A 22,430-nucleotide genomic window follows, 5' to 3' on the forward strand; every position below is an offset into this window, starting at 1 on the left:
AGCTAGGTAAGCAAGCAGGCAAAGGAGTCCCTGCACCTGAAGAGTCAAAGGCAAAGTAGCTGATTCCTGCATGAGTCAAAGCTGATGAACTCTTTCCCCTCCTGCTGTTGCTCACTTAAGCTTTTTCCCCCTCACGGCTCTCTCTACCCCATACAATGGAGCCAGTGACTTGAAGGTTTCTTCATCCCTCCTGTACCTCAGCCAGACAGAAGATTTCACTGGATGACTAAACAACAGCATTATCACTGGAGACAGTAAGGAAGACTGGCAGAAAGCTGAAGATCTCACTTTTTGCCGTATTTAAAGCGGAGAGGCAAGGAATGATCAGAAAAAGGAAGAAGGAAATGTAAAAAGAAAAAAAGTGCAGAAAGAACTTCAACATCTTCAGCACGAAGTGCAGAGACCACAAGAGCCAGTGAATTCATCTGATAAACAGGAAAGAACAGAGTTTGGGGGACCTTCTGCAAAGATGTCAGGAAAATTAGAAAGAAATTTCACTAAAGATAATGCTGAAAAGGCAGTTCACAAAAAATAGAAAGGCTCACAGGTAAAACAGCCTTTAAAATGTGAAGCAAGTGAAATAAAAATTAAGAGTTTAGGAGACCTTTATGTTTGGATAGACAGAAGCTGAGGGAGCCATGGGAAGGTAGTGTCAGAGGTATAAAGCAAATGTAGGTATACAAAAAGGCACTGTACCATTGTAGGAGAACTGATCGAGGCAGAATATCATTAAAATTTCAATTGTCCTTCTGATTTTCACTCCAGACTCTGCTTCCAGGTAAACGTTCTGCCCTTCAAAAAGTTAGTTTGGAACTGTGTGCTGGTTTTGGCTGTGTGGTGTTTATTTGCTGGCTGGGGTTAAACCATGACAGCCCTTTTTGGTGCCCAGTGTGGGGCTTGAAGGGTTCAAGATGGCGATGGGTTTGATTGGAATGTGCTGGATCGAGTTTATAGCTGTTATTGCTGTTTAGATGTTGGTTGGCAGGCTCCTGTGCTTGCCATGGGGCTTGCTTGCCTTACTGTATGTTAGAGTCTAGAGCTAATTAGTGGCTGCTTTTTGGTTTTGCTGTCTGCTGTGGTGCTGCACTGCTTATCATCTTACTCTGCTGCGCCTGGGAACATTTGATAACAGCAATGGCGATGCGCCTGGGCTAGCAAATGGCCAGGGCTTTGCTGCTGTTTCTGTGCTACTGTACTGGGCAGGCTGGAACTCCGGCGTGACCTCGAGTCAAAGGCAGGGTGAGAGTTCACATGGGAGCAGGACACCCCAAAGCATCTGTGGCTGTGAGTAAGTCCACAACAGAGCAGGTACACCTTGAAGCATGAGTGGCTGTGCATGAGGTCATGCTGGAGCACCTCAAAGTGTGTGGCCATGGATAAGTCCACGACAGAGCAGGTATAGCCCTGGAGCGACTGCAGCCACGGGTCAGGCTACTCTGGAGCAGGTATATCTCTGAAGGCTTTGTGGCCTGTGGAGAAGGCCACGCTGGAACAGGTGCACCTCAAAGCAACTGTGGCTGTGGATAAGTCTGTGCTGCAGCAGGTACACCCCTCGAGAGACTGTGGCTCATAGATAAGGCTCCACTTGGAGCAGGTACTCCCCTGAGGGACTGCAGTCTGTGGGTAAGTCCAAGCCAGAGCAGGGACAAGGGAAGGAGTTCATTGCAATGTTAAATCTGATGGTCTGGCACAAAGGGAGCAGGGATGGAGTTTGTAATGGAAATACCTTTAAAATGTTGTAACCCATGATTTAAGTCGCATGTTATGGGAATTACTATAGCAGGAACCACCTGAACCAGTGGAGGACATACCTTACAAGAAGCAGTGCAAGCGCAGCTGTGACCTGACCTGAGCTGGCTTTAGTGCTCAGTAACTCCACCAACACACCACCTCTCCTGTCCTGAGTGACCACCATGAGATGGAGCCCAAGATCATGGACTAAATGAACTCAATGGACATTTGTGGATGTTTTAAAGACATTTTACAGGGGTGGTCCACAAACTAAGGGAATGATATCTATGTATTATATCAAAGGATGGGGGTGGGAGGTGGTTAATGAGGTTGTATTGGATAGTGTGGGACCTGAGCATGACATAAATGGTACAGAATAAAGTGTGGAGAATGCGTTGGTTTGGGCTGGGATAGAGTTCATTTTCTTCACAGTAGCTGGTATGGGGATATGTTATGGATTTGTGCTGAAAACAGTGTTGATAACACAGGGGTGTTTTAGCTGTTGCTGAGCAGTGATTGCACAGAGTTGAGGCCTTTTCTGCTTCTCACCCCACCCCACCAGCGAGGAGGCTGGAGGTCACAAGAAGTTGTGAGGGGACACAGCTGGGACAGCTGACCCCAACTGACCAAAGGGATATTCTATACTGTCGAGGTTTAAGCCCAGAGGTCAAGTTGAACACCATTCAGCTGCTCACTCACTCCTTCCCTCTCAGGGATGGGGAGGAGAAAATATAACAAAAGGCTCAGGGATTGAGACAAGGACAGAGTGGGATGACTCACACATTATGGACACGGGCAAAAGACAGACTCCAGCGGGAAGAAAAAGAACATCAATTTAATTTGAACACCACCACCACTAATTTACTAATCAAACAAAGTAGGACAATGAGAAATACAACCACATCTTAAAAACACCTTTCCCCCACCCCTCCCTTCTTTCCGGGCTCAGCTTTGCTCCCGATTTCTCTACCTCCTCACCCCCAGCAGCACAGGGGGGCAGGGGATGGGGGTAGTGGTCAGTTCATCACATGTTGTCTCTGCTGCTCCTTCCTCCTCAGGGGAGGACTCCTCACACTCTTCTGCTCTAGCGTGGGGTCCCTCCCATGGGAGACAGTCCTCCACGAACTTCTCTGACATAAGTCCTTCCCACAGGCTGCAGCGCTTCATGAACTGCTCCAGCGTGGGTCCCTCCTGCACACTGCAGTCCTCCCAGCACTGAATTACAAAAGCAGGGGCTTCTCTCACAGTCCCAGCCTTCTTTGGGCACAGCCACCTGCTCCCACATGGGGTCCTTCACGGGCTGCAGGTGGGCATCTGCTCACCAGCGACCTCCATGGGCTGCAGGGGACAGCCTGCCCTCTCACCACGGACTGCAGAGGAGGCCTCCCCCCCTCCTCCTCCTTTCTTCACCTGACCTTGGTGTTTGCAGAGGTGTGTCCCTCACCACTCCTTCTCCTCGCAGGTTCCCCTTCTTAAATACATTAATGCAAAGGCACAGCCACCATCACTAATTGGCTCGGCCTTGGCAGAGGCGGGTCCAACTTGAAGCTGGGGGAGCTTCAAGAAGCTTCTCACAGGGGCCACTGCTGTAGCCCCCATCCCCTGCTACCAAAACCCCACCACACACAAACCCAACACACATACCATATAATGCTGGGGGAAGAAGAGGGAAGGGGGTTCGTTCAGAGTGATGGTGTTTGTCTTCCCAAGTACCCATTACACATGATGGAGCCTTGCTTTCCTGGAGATGGCTGAACACCTGCCTGCTGATGGGAAGGGGTGAATGAATTCCTTGTTGTGCTTTGCTTGCGCATATGGCTTTTGCTTTACCTTTTGAACTGTCTTTCTCTCAACACACGAGTTTTCTTACTCTTACCCTTCCGATTCTGTTGCCCATCTCACTGGGGGGGAGTGAGCAAGCAGCTGTGTGAGGCTTGGTTGCTGGCTGGCGTTGTGCCACGACAAACTGACATCGAGAAATACAAATAATGGTGCCATATATAATACTCATGAGACAAACTCATGCAAAGACATACAGTTAATTTAGCCTGTTTGGAGTTTTGATTCAAAACTGGGACTTTTTCAGTTTGTATCTCAGATCTAAAGTTATTTCTTCACAAAGTAAAATGAAGAAAAACTGTGTTCACTACTTCTGAGCTATTCAGGGGTTAAAGCAATATAGATATTTAACCAGAAAGTTTGTAAAAGCCTAAAAGATGGTGATTGGAAATCTCAGGTTTGCTTTGCCTTGTACGGCTTAAGGACATGCAGCATAACCTCATGTCCAGCCGTCAAACAACTCCCCAAATTACACCTGTCTCCATCAGTGAAGAAACAGAACAGACAAGGAGATGCAGTGAGGCTGCAGGTGCAGCAGGACACGGCCACTAACTGCACCTGGTTTGTTACCGCTCACCTGCCTCAGGTAGGTACCAAGATTTTCTCATTAAGATCCCTCACATGACATGATACAGGCTGTATTTAATACCACGTTATTGCTGTTTCCGCTATCAGAAAATACTTGGACAGAGGACACCTCACCCATTTGGGTGCCCGTTAAGACCAATATTTACGAAACACTTAGCAGCCCCGCGCTCCCTCCACACTAAGGAGAAGAGGAGGAAGCGCTGCCGCAGCTTTCCGCCGAGACTTCCCTCACTGCAACGAGCACCAAAGGCCGGGGGGTTGGGGTGGGGCGGCGGGTAAAAGAAAGTGAAACAAGGGCAGAAACCTCTTTCCGCGAGTGCGGGGAGGGAAGCTGTGCTCCGCCAGGGGAGCCTCCACCCACCGGCGAGGCGCAGACCCGGCTCCAGCCGCAGCGGCGCCCCAGAGCCGGGACCCAACGGCCCTGACGGACACGGACACTGCCCCGGCCCCTCGCGCCCGCTAGCCTCGCGCCTGGGCGGCGGGGGCGGGGCCGGAGGGGGGGCCAGCCGCGCGCCCTGCGCCGTAGCGCCCCCTCCGCCAATCGCCGCTCGGCACCGGCGGGCGGCCCCTCTCCCTCGGCCCCGGGGAGCGATGGGCGCCCGGCGCCGCGCCCGGCCCGCGGGGACGCCGCCTGCGGCCAGGTACGGCTGGGGAGGCCGCCTCCCTCCCCCCACCCTCCCCTCCTCTCCCCTCCTCTCCTCCTTTCCCTTAGCGGGTCGCTGCCCGTGGGGCCGGGGAGCCTGTCTGTGGTGTGGGTGTTGGAGCTCTTCCGTTAGAGCAGCCGGAGCGAGGGCTGGGGCGGCCCTGAAGCGCCGCCGGGCCCGGGCTGGCCGCGCTCGGCGGTGTGCTCCCCCCTCTCCCTCGGCGCGGGGAGGTGCCTGTCGGCGCCAGGCCCGGCTTCCCGACCTGCGGTGGGCTGCCGGGATTGCCTGGGGAGGGCCCTGGTCTCTGCTAGCGCTTGGCTGGGCGCCTTGCGGAGGCCGCTGTGGGCCGGAATCCGTGTTCTCCGCAGCACGTTTTGCCGTTAATACCAGCGGAATCGCGCGTGAAACCAGCGGGTTATTGGGGTTGGGGCTTCGGCAATGTCACAGCGGGAAAACTGACCGTAGCCATAGTCTGTGAGGTGCAGTGTAGCTGGTTTTGATGTAAGTAATGAAAAATTGAGCTTAGCGACCCGTGGAGCTGGTTTTGATGCAACTAAATCGTGTAGCTCAAGGCTAAAAAATTTGTAAGGAAAAATGCCCAGCGGTAGACTCTGACAGAGCTTGTTGTCGCCAAGTGCGGCCGACGCATCTGTCGGTACGTTTTAATGCCGCATATCCCACCGTGGTTCCTCCAGGGGCATGTCCCGCTCACCAGGAGCACCGCTGGCGGCATGGGGAAAATGGACTTCTGGTTAATGGATTGGATTATTAAGGTTAAATGGGTTTGATATCCTTAGAAACAACTCATTCAAAGTTCCCCAGCAAAACCAGAAATAGAGTGTGGGTGTAACATTACAACCCGCAGCACCATTTCCTAGTTCGCGTGGTTTCAGTAGTAAGGTTGATCCATATGTTGTATTACCTGTGTAGGTTTAGAACATTTCTCTGCTGACTTCTCTGCCTGAACATCTCCCATGGTGTCTGTCTGTCTCTCTCAGTATTCTGATAAGCAAATTTCTATAAATATACCATCTGCTTGTTTCAAAGAATAGGGTGTGTCTTCTGCTTTACTGATGTGGAGATTTTCTGAAATACAAGCCAGTGACTTTCAAAATTGCAAAGCCAGCTTTTTTCCTGATTGGAAGGAAATCCAAAACAACCCAGCCCGAACTCCAGTTAAAAATGAGCTGCCGCTTAAGATGATGTGGAAGTGTGAAGCTGAGTTTTGAAAGTGCGAAGGGCTTCAGGCAGCTCCCAGGGGAGTTACTGTGAGCCCAGGCTGATGAGGTGAGTGGGGGCTGGTCTCACTAGTATTCCTGTGGCTTCTCTCCAGGGATTGCCAAAACTCTGAAGAGGAAGAGTATGAAAAGCTAATCAGAGTTCTGACGGAAATGGTTTTCCCCTAGAATTGTACTGGCATTGATAGATCTGCAGAGGACATCCGGATTTAGACAACTCTGCAAACTCAGAGATAAACCTGTTTTGTAACATTTTTCTTATATATTCTAAGGTGCTAAACATATAACTTTGCTTTGAATATGCATCATGTAAGATACATGTGTTGTTCAGCATACAGAGTCATACATGAATCACTTCAGATTGCAAGAGTGAGATAGTTGTTATTCATGTCAGCATGTACAGCAAGGATCAAAGGTACATAAATCCAATCTATTGCATAATACCATATATGGAGTGCTTTGAACATGTCTTGTGATTAATTGCAAGGATTAAGACATAAAGGAAATATTTTGTTAAGTGAATTCAGGATCCTCAAAAGTTTTCCCCTTAAGAGAAAATTTCAAACAGTCTGAGGTATCAGATCCTGCAGGTGTAACTGTTCTTTAAAGTGACTGCAAAAGTAACGTTGTTTGGCATTAGGTTTCTGCGTGACTTCTGAACAAAGCCAGTAATCTTGTTGAAATAGAAATATTTTTTTTTCTGCTTGTGTAATCTGTAAGATTGATCTGAATGAGAAAATCAAATTATTTTGTCTTCTGTCACATTCACTAGTGCTAAAACTAAATGGACTTGATAGATATGTGTGACTTAATTGCTTTCTGGTTTGCCGATATCAGCGATAAAGATTTTCTAACTAGTAAATCTTATCTTCTTATTCATCACTTATAATTTGATTGAAAAGAGGAAGACTGGTATTTTATATCACCTAAATATTCCTCATGGTTGAATGAATGAAATGAACCAAACTGAAGTGAAAAGAATCTTCCCTTTGTGGAATTATGTGACTTTCTATAGTCATGACTTTCTATAGTCCTTTCTATAGTCATGCTAAAACTCATGCAGAGGAAGATTGACATCTCAGATAACGGTATTTTTAATTCATCTGATTTTAACATACTGTGTTAGGTTTGACCATAGTATGCTTTGTCATGATTTTGAATTTTAAAGGATGTTTGTTTTGCAGAGGAAAGAATTTAAGTTGTATTTTAAAATCATTTTAAATTAAAAAAAAAATTATTTGTATTAAACCTGAAGAGAAAATTATTTGGAAATAGTTATACCCTCACCTAGCTGTCTATAGATTCACACTTGTTCCTTAGTACTTTTCCTGTTATTCAAAATTAGATCCTGTGAATATTAATGCCATGAGGATAATAAATAGAGTAAAATAATAACATCGATGAGAGGGAGTATTTTAATAGATCTTACGTATTTTAAAAAAGGTAACATAAACTTCATAACTTCCTTATAATTAATAATTTTATAATTGTTTTTCTTCTAACCTCCCTCTTGATCTACTCTTTCTGGAAACATTTTTTACAACAGTGATGAGTTCTTGTACTATTTCAAATAAAGCCAAGCAATGTTTATTTTCATTGTATTTAATAAATTGGAGTGAGTGGCATAGAATTTTCAGATGCTATTTTCATGCAAAATTAATACAAATAATTATACAGTGACTATACTTATTTGAAATGGTAAGAGGCCTTTCTGTGTGAAAAAAGGAAAGTGCTACTGTCATGAAATTGCCTGTCTAATCTGAGAATCCTTGCCCCTCCCCTGCCAGCAGTAACTGTTTCAGTACCACTGCCTCCCTCCAAACATTGGAAGAGCTTAAAATAACTCTGTACATAAACCTCGGTTTACTTGCAAGTAATTTACTAACGTAATTTGCTGAATGTGTTATTTTTAATGTATTTGCAGGCACAGAAGCAAAATGTTTATTTTACAGTCAGTAGGTTATATTTCTTAATCACTATGGAAACACTGATGGATGGACCAATGCGTTTTTATCAACTTGGTAAGTTGCCTGTACCTTTGTATTGTAAGAGGAGTAGTACTGCTAATTTTTCACTAACACTTCTCCTGAGTTACTGAAGTAAGATACCATCATCTTATTATAGAGCTCTCCTTGGAGTAATTCACAGAATCAAGAATCTAGTGTATTATATTCTACGTACTCCATTCTATACATAAACCATGATTTTCCCATGAGAAGGAAATGCTTTGAAACAGCATGCTGCATTCTGCCTCTCTAAATGTCTGGTGAACTCTTACTTGGATGTGTTGGTTTTCATTGCTTATTTTAATTTTTTTCAGCAGTTCTTAGTTTCTGGATTAGCAGGCACAGCAAACATAGTTTGTTGGCTGAGCTGTAGTTGTAGTGAGAAACTGTTTTGATAGGATCATTCAATTCAGTAGAAAGGATAAGATGGCAAAGAAGATTCCCCATTCAGTTTACAGACCATCTTTATTTTTCCAGTCTTTATTTTCCCAGTTATTTGGTCTTAAGATTTTTTTGTTGTTGTCTGTGTCTCTTTTGTAAGAGTGTAACCTACAAAATTTAGCTATTGTTGCTAAACATGTTTGTTGAAACAAAGTTCAAAGGAAGGCAGTATGGAACTCCAGATGAACGGAATTTGATTTTGATAGGGGAGAGGCGTTTAAAAGTCACAGATATGAACAGAATAGAAGAACATTTCTGTCAACAAGAAATACATCAGCAAGACAGCTGACACATGTGAGGTGGCTGGCAGAAGAGAGAATGGCAAAAGACTGTTTGCATCTCCTAATCTGAACAGCTTGCTCCAAGGAAGTGTGTCATTAATAGAGTCTGTGCACTGACACTATCTGTTTCTGTAATGGGAATAGCTTTAATGTGCCTTTTGGGAGAAGGGAGAATTCCTGCCACAAATTGTTACAAATCTGAGCTTGTATTCAGGTAAAGAATAGCAAAATATTGCTTTGTTATTCATACTCACTGGTTGTTTTTTCCAGATAGGTGAGCTGTTACTATAGGGCAGGAAATCAGTTGTTCTACTTTTAACTGCACTTCCCTAAGGAGATGTTTATTATTCAGTAATAATGTAGAATAATGAGAGCAAAAGGAAGATGTACAAGAGAGAGGATGTCTGTAGTTTGAATGGTAAAATGAAGCTTCAGGGAGATGAGTTTTCTGTCTTGTGGAAATATAAATTTGCTGCACGTGTGACTCAAGTTGCTTAATGTCTCTGAGTCCAATTTCAGAAGGAATGCTGGGAGCATAATTTAATTTTTGTGAGACAGATGTCCAAAGAGCCAGATTTGTAAGAGATGCTTGGCTAAGTACCCATTCCAAATGATTTCAACAAACTTAGGTGCCCAAGTGTATTTGTGTGTGCTTCTGTGTGTGCCACTACTAACTAAAGGGCAAGTTTTAAGGCACTTCTCTGCAGCCATAAAGATTATGTGCAGCTATCTCTTTAATGGAGTAGGAAATTTCTCCTTTCTTTTTCCAGTACTCTCTGCAAAAGTAGACAAGGATCATAAAATAACTGCATTAATCCCATTAGGAATTTCTCACAGTGTGTCTGGGACCGGACAGTTCCCACTGACTCACTGCTGTTCTGAATCCTCTCTACTTTAGCAGGAATATGTGTTCTGGTACTGTGTTTCACATAGGGGTTGGACCTGATGCCCTCCGGAGGTCCCTTCAAACCTCAGCCATTCTGCGATAGTCCTGTTCTATCCATTATTTGTAGATCTCCATAAAGATTGTCTTAATTTTTTATGAGGTATGTCCTAGACTTCTTTTCTCTTTTCACGGTCATTCTTACTGTGGCACATCTTGTTGACACATCAAGTAGTTCTGTTGTATTGTTTGTCATAGTGTGGCCCCTGAGAACCTCAGTTGTGGGCCAGAGTGCTACTGCATTAGTTGCTGTACAAATGTAAAGTCAAAGACATTCCTCATACTACAGAAGTTACAATTCTAAGTGAGGTGAGACTAAAAGGACATGTTAAGACAGTATTAATCAGCACAGTTCAACAGAGGTAGCAGGCCAGTGATGTTTTGGGTATTGTCATATTTTTGCATAGAGGGTTTAGGTGTAGAGACAAAAGAGGGTTCATGGAGAAAAGTTTTAGGGAAAATAATTGAGTAATTTTGCAGATATTTCCATGGAGTTTGTCTAAAGTATGCATGTTTGAAATTAAACTAGTAACTTCTTTGGCCAACTGAGTATGGGAATTGTCATCTCATCAGTAGGAGGATAGGCCACAAAATCCTTTTAAAATGAGGACAGGAAGTTTATGTTTGTTGTACTTGGAAAGCAGAAGGGAGCTAAAGGAACTTGAGAAAAAAGTTAGAAGGGTTAGAACAATAATTTCAAGAGTGTCTTGAAGCACCATGCTGAAAAGATAGGAATGATTCAAGGCTGGGTTCGTCAGGGAAAAGAATTCTGGATACAGTGAGAATCTGGATGAACGAACAGTCTTACAGAGGTTATACAAGAAGATGTGGGAACCTCTAGAACATCAGGATCTGCAAGAAGGCTGGATTCAAGAGATTACTCAGGCAGTAGGCCTGACTGGCAGGCTGAATGTGGCCTTAAGCGTGCCCTGTGACAGGAGAAGTATTGCAGCATCTGTTGGTGTTTTTTTGCTTTTCTTTTGCAGGCATAGAATGCTGTAGAGTTAAACATCCACAGGGGAATGTTACAGAAACAGGGCACAAAATAGAGAGGTAGTTACAAAATAGACCCTGAAATAGGGAGTTCCAGGAGTTAGCTGGCTGAAGACAGTGAGTAATATACTGAAGTTGTTAAAACTACGGCCTTGAGGGCTCCCCACATATAGCAAAGAAGGACATCTATGAAGGTTCTTCAAGCAGTAATAGTGTCTTTTCCCAGACCAGTTTTAAGATCCTTGTCATGACTTAAAATGGTGTTTAATAGACAGTGAGCTACCTGAAATATAGTCAGAATCCTCTAAGACAGTGTTTGGTAACAACATCTTCAGTACGTTTATTCACACTGAGTCTTGAACCTCATCTGGCAGGGATCCGTGTAAGCCTGAACCACAGTGTAGTTATCAAAGAACTGACTCCTAGGAGCCTTGAATTAATGACAGAGGTTGGAAGGGGACATTCCATACTCTGAGGAAGGAGGGAAGGGTAAAGCGGTAGGAAGAAGATGTGAAAGAAATAAATAGTTCCACTGAGGGAATACCAAGTATTGTCTCTAATGGTTGCAAATTAATATTGCCAGTAGTAAGCTAATAATCAGATATTATAGACATACAAATGTGTTAATACATAGTTTCATTTTCCAGTGTACATCAGCATTCTGTCTACAGCTTGTAGCAGCTTGCCTGGTAAGAGTTTTTGTTGTCTTTCAAATGCTTTTCCTAACACTGTTCAAAAAACTTGCGTATTCTTACTAAGCATCATCTTAAAACATCATGCTTCTTGAGTAAAGAACTTAATAGAAGTATAATACAGAAGGACAGTTCTTTGCATTGTTGTTTCTATTGTGCTGAATTCTGTTCTATGCTTGCTTTATTGTGGGGCAAATATTGGGCTGCTCTAGTTGGGTTTATTTATTAGAATTCTTGCAATCTCACATTTGTTTGTCATTCATATTGGTGGGTTGTTTTGGTTTTTTTTTTTCCTCTTCCCTTTCTAGAAAGATTTCTGGAAGGGCCACAACACAACCTACAAATGGAGTCTTGTAATTTTCAGCACATTTTGTCCTGGCAGCCAAAAAGTGATCCAACTATGCCAACATACTATCGTGTGCTGTACACTGACCACAGGCAAGTCTTACAAGACACAGATTTTACTTTCAATGTTTATTGACTCGAAAACCCCAGCCTTAGTATTTTTTGTTTGTTTTTCTGCTCAGAAATGCTTCCCCACCCGTGCTTTCTTGTATCAGAGAATCCAGATAGATTATTTTGATCTTGTTTTAACTTCTTTTGATTTACAGGAACTGGAAGGCTGCTAAACATTGTTCAAATATTACACAACTCTCCTGTAATCTGACAGATGATTTTGAAGAGTATTTCACTGAGTATTATGTATTTGTTCAGAGCTTCATAGGAACCGAAGTATTCAATTCTTCTGTACTTCGTTTTATGCCATCTAGTGACAGTAAGTTCTCGGTCTGCATCTGCTCATTTTAGTAGTTTAGCTGATGTATAAATGATATTCTGCTATCTTTTTACAGTAAGATACTCCAAACTAACTTGGTCAGTAGCTTATTCCTTTATATAAAAGAATATTACATATATAATCTATCACATACCAGTTACAAGACATAAAATATATAGATAGCTTTCTAAAATTAGTGGCTACAGTAGTTCTCATAAATGGACGAGGCTCTGGTTTTGAAATAAAATATATATCTATAAATATAGAGGAAGTAGCATCGTGTTAAGCATTGACGAGCACAAAGTAAAAATCTCTTAAGTGCATAAGATACATAACTCAAAAAACCCCCCACATACTGACTACTTGAAGACATAAAAACAGTGTTAAGAGTTAAAGAAAGACCATGTCTGCACTAGGCGTAGGGCAAGAGATTTACTTGTTTGTTCATCAATGTGCTCTTTTTCCTTTCCTTGCTGAAAGATGCTTATTAGCTGTAACATCTTCTACTGTCAGAGGTGGCTTTACCCTTAGTTGTGCTTAGTGTTCAGTTTTGAAGTAACGGAGACAGAGATGAAGGAGCAACTGGAGGACTACGGAGGAGAAATAGGTCGTGTTAACCTCTGAATTCAGCACAGAGGTAGCCACTGCTCTGTCCACTTATAGTCTCAGAAATGATGAAAAATTGGAGGGGATGGGAAGAATAACCACAAGGATAACTGAAGGATTTGAGAACATCCCGCTGAGGTGGAGGCCTTCAGTCTTTCAAGAGTTAGTTTAACACAGAGAAAGATCAGAAGGTGCATTGACCCCTAGTTAATACGATGGCAGGCTTCTTCAGTCTTGTAAACAAAGTGTAACAGTGTGCCCTGAATGAAAGCTGAAGCTAGGTAAGCTTTAGCTAGGAACAAGAGACATATTTTGAATTGACTACTGGAACAAACTGTCAGGTGCTCTGACTGATTGTCCATCACTGGCAATTTGTAAATTGAAATTGTATGTTTTGCTAGTAGTTCTCTAGTTCAAACCATAAGCAATTGAGTGTAGTCATGTTTTCCAACACACAGGACTTGGATGAACCTGTAGTCTTTTCTTGTTTTACAATACCTGAATAGGAAAGAATCAATATTCTATTTCCCTACTGGGTGTAGTTGATATCTACCATTGAATACCTACGGTGGAATCTCACCTCTGTTGACAGACAGATTTGAGCAAAGACAGAAAGGCTTCACAACAAAGAGCCAAGAGAACAACCGCATTTAACTGTAACCAGATTTAAGCTAATGTTTATTTGTAAGTTAAAACAAAAGATGAGAAAGGAGTAAGTGTGCAACCATTTGACTAGGACATGCTTTCCTGTTTGAAAGTAGATGAAAGCTCACATTTATTTTAAGTATTAAGCTTTTTTTTTAGCTTTCTACCCTATTTCAGGAACAGAAGTAGTTAGCAAATATATATTGCTTTTCTGAATTTTGCAGAGCTTTGTAAACCAGTCAAACTGTACTGGAAAAGACAAAAGTGAATGCAAACTTTTCATGTCTTTTCCCCTGCCAATGTACTACACAGAAATGGAGGATTATGGAGATAGTTTGTTCTCATGCCATTTTCCAACATTCCTATTTTTTTCCTGTGTTTGAGGAAAGAAGGTCTTAGGCTTGATTCACTACGGAAGTTCCTCTGATATTGATGGATGTGTAGTTTTGGAGAGAGGAGACAATTAGTATGCTCGGCTCTTCAAACATACATTTTCTGAGGACCTGAACTTGAGAGATTACTTTGAACTCAATGGAAGTCTCACAGAAGCATAACTATGTTTCACTAGGTCCTCTGTCCTACTGTCAGTGGAGTTTTTAGTCTTTGGAGCTCAGCTGTCAAGTTAGACCTGTAGCTTTCCTTGCAACCAGCATGAATATGTACAGGACTGCACACCAATGAATTTCTACAAAGATTCCTTCCAGAGAGTGACTAGAAGATGATGATGAGCAAGAAAGTAATCAGCTTTTCCTATACATTAACCTCAGCTTTCCTCTCAAATAGATTAAAAGCTCACATCTCTGTGGAGCTGATGCAAAGCCTCTGTCACCTTTCTGCTTCTTCCAACCCCACCACTGCTTTCTGTTTTTAAAATCTAGTAATGTGGGAAAAGATCGTTTGACTGTGAAATTTAAACATTGCAAGGTCTTGTGGATTTACAACAGTAACATACTCTGGAATCTGATTAGGCAGCTATATATCCATCACCGAAATAGAACTGGTACTGAATACATAGTGTATATTTTTTCCATCATTTTTTTTTTCCCTCTTTCTTTTTTTCAATAGCACTCCTGGGACCACCAGAAGTTAATATCAGTTCCTGTCTAAACTGCATAAATGTCACCATAAAGCTGCCAACCTCTCACTTCACACAAAATGGAAAGTTACTGTCTTTAACTGATATATATAAAGAGCTTGATTATGGTATAACACTGAAAACACCCGATGGAGAGCATAAGGTAAAGACTTTTTTGTTTGAGCTTTAGGGGAGAAATACAGAAAACATAAAATGGCTCTGATGGTTAGCAGATTCACAGAAGCAAATATGTGAATAGAAGATACTTAAAAGAAAACAAAGAGAATGACCAATATAATCTTAGCTTTCTTTTACTGCAGAGTAGCAGGCCTGGAGGAGGGATACTAGTTGTCCTATATCCTTACTTGAAATAAAGCACAGGGCACTGGCTCAAGTGATTATTCTCTGGGTAGAAAAGGAAAAGACAGTTTAGCAGAAACTACTAGCAGGGGTATGCACAGCTGATAGGAACATATGTTCAGAAAGCAGTTCAGTAGTTTTCTGTCAAACTGGAAAAATGTATCAGTTTCTGAAACAGCCTATTCTGGGTCTGGTACCATTTAATTTGGTGGGTTTTTTGGTATGCTGAAATAGAAAGGTAGATAGGCATGATTAGAACTTAAAATGATCCTCACGAAATGGAGAAAAAATCTTAAAATATTAGGACATTATTCAGTAAGGACCAGTGCAAGGCATAACGCTTAATAATAATTGTCTGTGTGTAAGTAACAGCTACACAGGCAGCAGTTTTGCCAGAAAGGACAAGAGCATTCTATAATATTACAAGCTAAACATGACTTGCCTATTGCTGAGAGATAAAAAAAAAATTATATTTTTACATACTCAGTATTTATAAAGCCCACCTACCCTGTAGTAGTATGGGGTTCAGAAAAAGCATGGACCAGTTGAGCAGAATCCAGAAAGGAACAGTGAGGACTGGGGGGGATCCTAACACATGATCCTGTGAGGAAATGCTGGAATAATAGGGGACTGCTTAGTGTAAGCAAGCAAAGCACAGTTAGAGACCAGAGTCTCTGAGTATGTAAACATTTGCTATAGAAAAGGAGGAAATAAACCATTCACTGTGACCAAAACCAGTGAAATCAGCAGTTGTGCAGACTTTTGGTTAAACATCAAGAGTCACATTAAACCCTGGGCTGGCAAAGCACTGTAATAACTTGTCTAACTAGCACATGGACTGCCTGTACTGGAAGCTTTGAACAGCAGGTCAGACAGGTATCTGTTGGGAATTTAATCTCTCTAACTTATTCTGCCATGGAAGAAGGACCACAGCTTGCTTGCCCAGGATATTTTTCCCCGATTTCTGAATCAAAATATCACTTGCAGTTTCATATCTGTAGAATCTATGTGAGGCTACTTCAAGGGGATATATAGTGACCAACAGTTGGAGAGGGATTGTCTTTGATAATAACGATATTTCACAAACAGGCGTAAGGTAGGCATCTTGACATCAGCTAGAACTAGAGATGAAGCAGTTGCCTAGGGAAATCACTGAATTACTGTGTCAGTTTTTGCAGTTTCACATGCTACTGTGTTTCTCTGAAATAGCCATAATATTTTATCAGTGGCTGGGGATCTCTTTTTAGGTAAATAGCTAACTTTTAAAACGTTGTCTTTCATGGCAGAGGCCACATGAGAAAACCACTAAAGAAATTTTTAGTACTGTCATTGAAGAACTGTATCCAAATAGAAATTACTGTGTGTCTGTTATGGTCACTGCATCTCTGAACAAACATTGCATCCCATCAGCCTGGAAATGTGTAACTACAGATGCTGTAGCTCAACAAGGTAACTATGCTGTGGTGCAGGAATGGATTGTCTGACTTGATTATGTGCAAGTATTTGCTTTTTATATAGGAAGATTTACAAGTCAATCCTAAAAATAATAAGAGAGGAAGTACCTTCCAAGTGATAAATGTTGTGGGGATTTATAAGTGAAATATAAAACCCCATCTGCTTTGGGGCTACAAATCTATTGTTAATCTTGTGAGCCATACAAATCTCCACTAACTGCATAAATAGTTACCAAAAACGGCATTTTTTTTTTTAATTCCTGAATCTAATTTGAGATTTGGTCTTGTTTTGACTTTGGACCAGATGACCTCCAGAGGTCCCTTCTAACCAAAATTATTCTGTGATTCTAAATAGCTGTTCTGAATGTGAAATACAAAATGTGGTCATTGGAAACTTCATTCATGTATGTTTATTTGTTTGGTTTTTTTCGCTTGCAGATTATCATACAGTTACAATTGCAGGTGCTGTATGTTTTTCACTGGTGTTAGCTGGTGCCCTGAAGTGTATGCATGCAGGAGGTTATATTCTTCAAAAAAAATCACTTCCACATACCTTGGTATGTAATAATTCCCGTATTTAACCTTTCTGTCTGGGAGGAGGAAGTTTACCATCTGAAATTTCTAATCCTGCACACTAGGTGCAAGTTACATACCTACATGTTTCAATTTGCTGTTTACCTATGTTAAAGATAGTCTATAGGCTGCTAAATCTTGTCTGTTCTGCGGAACAGATATTTTTTTATTTTTCAAAACCATTTCTTGCTACTTCTGTGACAAGTTACTAACAGAGATGTGATCATCCCACCCTACTTGGTGCTTGTCAGGCTGCACCTGGAGTATTGTGTCCAGTTCTGGTTGCCACAGTGCAAGAAAGATGCTGACGGCCTGGAGAGGGTCCAGAGGAGGGCCATGAAGATGAACAAAAGGCTGGAGAACCTGCCCTGTGAAGAAAGACTAAAGGAGTTAGGTCTCTTCTCGCTGGAGAAGAGAAGGCTCAGGGGGTACCTCATTACCGTATTTCAGTACTTAAAGAGCAGCTACACACAGGACAGGCTCTCAAGACAAGGGACAATGGGTACAAGTTGTACTATGAAAGCTTTCATCTTAAGAAAGAAGTTTTTTACAGTGAGAACAATCAATCACTGGAACAACTTCCCCAAGGATGATAGAGTCACCATCACTGCAGGTTTTCAGTATGTGGTTGGACAGGGTGCTAGAGAATCTCATCTAGGCTCTCCCTCCCCTGAAAGGTTGGACCAGATGATCTTTCGAGCTCACTTCCAGCCTGGGCTGTTCTATGAAGTTAGAGGGGGTAAGCAGTAGCGGAGGGGAAATCCCCCACAAAGTAACTTTAAATGAACTCTTTATGTTACACAGAAGCAGGCTAGGTCCTACAGCAGACCACCCAGCATAGGACAATTAACCCCTTGCCCTTTGAAAATTACCTTATGTGTAAATCCTTCCTGTAGTAGACAGATTTATTCTACTACCTGAGCCAGGGCAGTAACTCCAAAACAAAAAACCTTCTCCAGTTCTGAAGTAAAGTGCACAGTGAGAAGACCTGTTCTCCACCAAGAAGGATGCTCTGGAAACATTCAGGAGTAATGTGTATCCTTATCAAGCAGTTTCTGGCACATTTTACCTCCCTTACTTCACCCTGCAGCATCATACTTGTCTCTAAGAATAAAACCAATTATTACCCCTATAATATTTTTCCATTTATTATACAAAAAAATCAGAGCATTCCCTGAAGATTTGAGGATAGTTTAGCCAGGTCCCTGGTTACTGGAGTTTAAAGGCATTTTGAGAGATTCTACAACTAAAAGCAAAAATTTTAAGCTTGCCTTCAAAGTCTTTTCTTTATCACGTTTCCACAGGAATGCAAGCTGCAAAGACAAAAGGTAGCTTTAAGACCCAGTTGGGTATGGGCGTATGTCATGGTTTAACCCCAGCTGGCAACTAAGCACCACGCAGCCACTCACTTGCTTACTCCCCGCAGTGGGATGGGGAAGAGAACTGGAAGGGTAAAAGTGAGAAAACTCATGTGTTGCGATAAAGACAGTTTAGTAGGTAAAGCAAAATCTGTGTGCACAAGCAAAGTCATATAAGGAATTCGTTCACCCCTTCCCATCAGCAGGCAGGCATTCAGCCATCTTCAGGAAAGCAGGGCGCCATCACACGTAACGGTGACTTGAAGACAAACGCCATCACTCTGAACGTTCCCCTGTTCCTTCTTCTTCCCCCCAGCTTTGCAGGCTGAGCATGACACCATATGATATGGGATATCTCTTCGGTCAGTTGGGGTCAGCTGTCCCGGCTGTGCCCCCTCCCAGCTTCTTGTGCACCCCCAGCATCCTCGCTGGTGGGGTGGGGTGAGAAGCAGAAAAGGCCTTGGCTCTGTGCAAGCACTGCTCAGCAACAGCTAAAACACCCCTGTGTTATCAACACTGTTTTCAGCACAAATCCATAACATAGCCCCATACCAGCTGCTGTGAAGAAAATGAACTCTATCCCAGCCAAAACCAGCACAAGGTATTGTTCTGTAGAGATGCACAAAAATGGCCTAGAGTTGGGAGTTTTGGTCTCATTATCCCCAAAAGATGTGATCATTTAGTCACATCTGGAGAAGAAAAGAGTTACTGTTAGCATTCTAAGACTTTTTTTTTTCTAAAGCTACACTTCATGGTTATTGTCCACAAAAGGAGTCAAGGATAGCATGTGAGAAGTGCTAGAAATAAAAGTTCAGCAGCCTGGTAAGAGCAGATCTGGATGGTTGTTGGAAATGATCTCACCCACAACAAATAAGAACTTACTCTCAATTCACCTCAACAAGGAGACAAAGGACAGACCATCAAAGCCCTTTGTAGAGATGTGAGGAAACAGTCTTTAAAGCATGTTGTTTCTCAGGAAACCTGAGTCTGCTTTGTAATGTCAACAGTAACTTCTCAGTCAAAAGAAAAGTCCTCTTTACTGAACTCAGATATACCTTGCATGTCCCCAACCTTCCAGTTCCACAGGTATCTCATACCATAGATGGGGATGCAGTTATGTGTGGATATGTCCCTGCCAGAAAAGTTTCCTAGTTGTTAGTTCCAGAACTGTTACTAGCAAAATTCAGGGTCACTTTTCTGGGTGGCCTGATGTCTGTCATCCTTCTTCAGTCTCAGTAATGATTTATTACTGTACTCTGTTATAAACAGGCATTAGTGAAAAGGATGCCTGATAGTAGAACACTTAGGAGGAAAAAAAGGATATTCGTATGCAAGTTATCTCTGCCAAAATCTAGAGCTAGCATAGTATCTTGGAAAGTAACTCCGGGACCAGGCTGTCAAAATCTACCCAAATATTGGAGTTGGATGAAAACAAAACGGTAAGGAAAAGAAAAGAAACAATATAGCTCTGGAAGAAAACTTACTCGGGGTGGGGTTAGGGGGACGGAGTGGCATGTACACAAGGCAAACAGTACCTGCGTTACCTTCCAAATGCTAAGGTATTCTCAGGAGTCACATACAGTGATTGGCAAAAAAGTCCATGATTAAGGAAGAAAGAATGGTAATATATCACTCAAATTGTTCCACTGTTTTGAATAATCTTTCTTTGACTTTTTCTGTGATCAAGTGTCATGTTTTAGAACTTGAAGAAGCCAGTCCTGAGCCAGCTAATTTTTTATTTTAATAGAAGAGGCTGAACTGCCACTAAATTTCAAGCAAAAATAAGGTTCTTGGGACTTGTTTCTATCCATCTATGCTTGCTTTTTTTTTTTAAATAGTTTCTGACTTCTTTTACATTATGGAATTTTTCAGCATAAATATTTTCCATTTTCTGCAAACATATCCAGAGCACATTGGTATCAACTTTTTTCTAAGACTTTTCCTCATGTTTCTCTTTATTGCTATGTCATTACCTTCATATCCCTAAGACTGCTGAACATGACTTTGCCAGGTAGTGTCTAAGGTTAATTTTTTTTAATTTCCAACACTTTCCCCAATGCTTCCAACATTCAGTAATCCTCAGAAGTGCAGACTAAAACTGAAAAAATGGGACTTAGGATGTTATGGAGTTCATTGCTTCAAATGGTATGTTTCTAAAGGACATTAAAACTGATCATCCATGTAGGGCTTCTCTTTTGCATGGTAACTGCGAGAGCTAATAGAGAGTTGCAAGACTGACTTCAGGTTTAAGGTGTATTTCTAAAATTTTAGTCTTAGAAAGATATCTCAAACATTAGAATTAAAACATTTCATACCTGACACTGCTTGGCGCTAGTGTCATTTCTTTGAGGCTGTCCAATGCTGTGTGCCTTGATTTGTAGTGAAGGCTGTCATGTTTACAGGAGTGGGGAAGGGGGACCAATCCTAGATGCCCTGAACTCTGAAGAAAAAGCCAAAAATGTGGCGCAGAATGAATCATTTGTTTGACAATCTCATGATTGGGGGTATTTTTTTCACGTTTTTCTCTCTGTGTGTGCAAATTTGGCTGATATTTTTAATTCACTTTGCTCTTTTAGGTATTCATCAGGACATTAGCCTATTCACCTTGCACATTTGAATCTGAAAAAATAGCCTCTGTAGAGATCATTTACAAAGAGGTTAAAAAAAAGGCAAATGAATCCAGTGGTGGTGTCAGTGATGAAGATGACAGCGATGACAGTGACAGTGATGCCATAAGTAATCATGACTATACAAGGCGTGATATCATAAGTAGAGCACCTCATTCCTCTGACACACCTAATGTATTTGTGCAGTACTCTGCAAATAGTATGCGTGATGACAGCAGCAGCCAGGCAAGTGAAAATCCAGACACTGAACAAGAAGATTTTGAAGATCATGAGTTGGACATTGAAGAAGACAGACATACAAGCAGTGAGTTACTTAATCCTTTCTCTGAGGTAAATTGTAACTATTCTTCTAGGCGAAGGAACAGTGCTTGCTTTACCATTAACCTAAAAACTGTGATGTTGGGAACCTCTGAAGAGAACTTGGATAGTTCTGCAGCTCTTCTTTCTTCCCAAGAAGATGCAGTTGACTGGCAATGTACTCATGCTTTTGAAGCAAAACTCCTGGGTGACACAGAAAGTGTGCAGAAACCACACTGTCCTAACAGCTCTCATGAATGGCAAAATTCCTCTCAGTCTTCTGATGAACATGACTCGTCAGATTCAGATACAGACCAAAAAACTGAATACATAAGAAGATGAATAAGTGAGAACCACTGTTACTTTATAACACATGAATCGATATTGTCCAACTTCTGTTTCTGGACTCAACATACAAATCTTGTCTTTTCCTTTCTTTAACATTCAGTGAGTATGCCTGAACACTGAAAATATTCAATGCTCATTTTTAACAAATATTTCTCTGATCTCTCCAGGTTGTTCCAGGTATAGTTCAGGTTGGATTATCCACAGGGAAACAAAAATGACTGTTCAGATGCAGCGGAAAGAGTAGTTCTTTCATTTTTGCAGTTTGATAGTGAAGTATACCTTTTAACTGTTACAAGTGAGAAGGTAGTTTGCAGTATAGGAAGCTGTGAGTGGCTGGTCTCTCAACCAGACCACTTTTTAAATTTTATTTTTTGTATTCTTTAGCTCTGTTGATGGATTACTCTGAAACCTGTTTTGCTGGATGGTTTGCTGTATTCAAGTCAGTGAACTGATTTCTACATTTGTGTAGAGAAAGCTGATCAAGTGAAATAATGGAGACAGAGATAAGAATGCTCACCTTACAAGAGAGTTCCTCTCACTATGAATCAAGTCATTCAGTTCACCTTTTTATAATTTTTTAATATAATTTTGTACAATTATTGAATATTACACTTCTAAAAAATCTTTTGACATTTAAAAGTTACTGCATTTAAAAGTGTACAGTTTAACATTTGGGCTTCATAAAAAAAATTTTCATATCCCTGTCTGAATTTTTACTGTGGCTCCTACACGCCTTTGAAAAGCTGCATGAGTTAGCCTGCTAAGAATTCACTCCTTATGGGAAGGCTTTTAGGTATCACATAGCTGAAAATACCAACTTTCTTCACCTTGTGTTGATCTCCTTAGTTATTGCTTTTCTGCCCACAAGCAGTTTCTGGCTGCCATGGGTGGCAGTCATTCTTCTGGTCAGGATAGC

The 22,430-nt window shown here is 41.8% G+C and overlaps 1 protein-coding gene across 6 annotated transcripts; it reads left to right on the plus strand.

Moving 5' to 3' along the window:
• Positions 1–4,683: 4,683 nt before the first annotated feature.
• IFNAR2 (interferon alpha and beta receptor subunit 2) lies at positions 4,684–22,212 on the plus strand. 6 transcript variants are annotated; one of them, XM_074858220.1, is made up of 10 exons: positions 4,684–4,799; positions 5,855–6,089; positions 7,965–8,061; positions 11,352–11,393; positions 11,705–11,834; positions 12,008–12,171; positions 14,488–14,660; positions 16,144–16,306; positions 16,750–16,868; positions 20,819–22,212. In XM_074858220.1, exons 3-10 carry the CDS (start codon positions 8,019–8,021, stop codon positions 21,506–21,508), a joined length of 1,524 nt encoding a protein of 507 aa, XP_074714321.1. In that variant the 5' UTR covers positions 4,684–4,799; positions 5,855–6,089; positions 7,965–8,018; the 3' UTR covers positions 21,509–22,212. The 6 variants fall into 6 exon arrangements, with proteins under 6 accessions (XP_074714321.1, XP_074714319.1, XP_074714323.1 ...); XM_074858218.1 differs by having other exon boundaries at positions 4,701–4,799; positions 5,850–6,089; XM_074858222.1 differs by having other exon boundaries at positions 4,701–4,799; positions 5,850–6,089; positions 16,774–16,868.
• Positions 22,213–22,430: the final 218 nt, after the last annotated feature.

The sequence above is a fragment of the Strix uralensis genome, chromosome 2, assembly GCF_047716275.1.
Source record: "Strix uralensis isolate ZFMK-TIS-50842 chromosome 2, bStrUra1, whole genome shotgun sequence".
Taxonomy (NCBI): Eukaryota; Metazoa; Chordata; class Aves; order Strigiformes; family Strigidae; genus Strix; species Strix uralensis.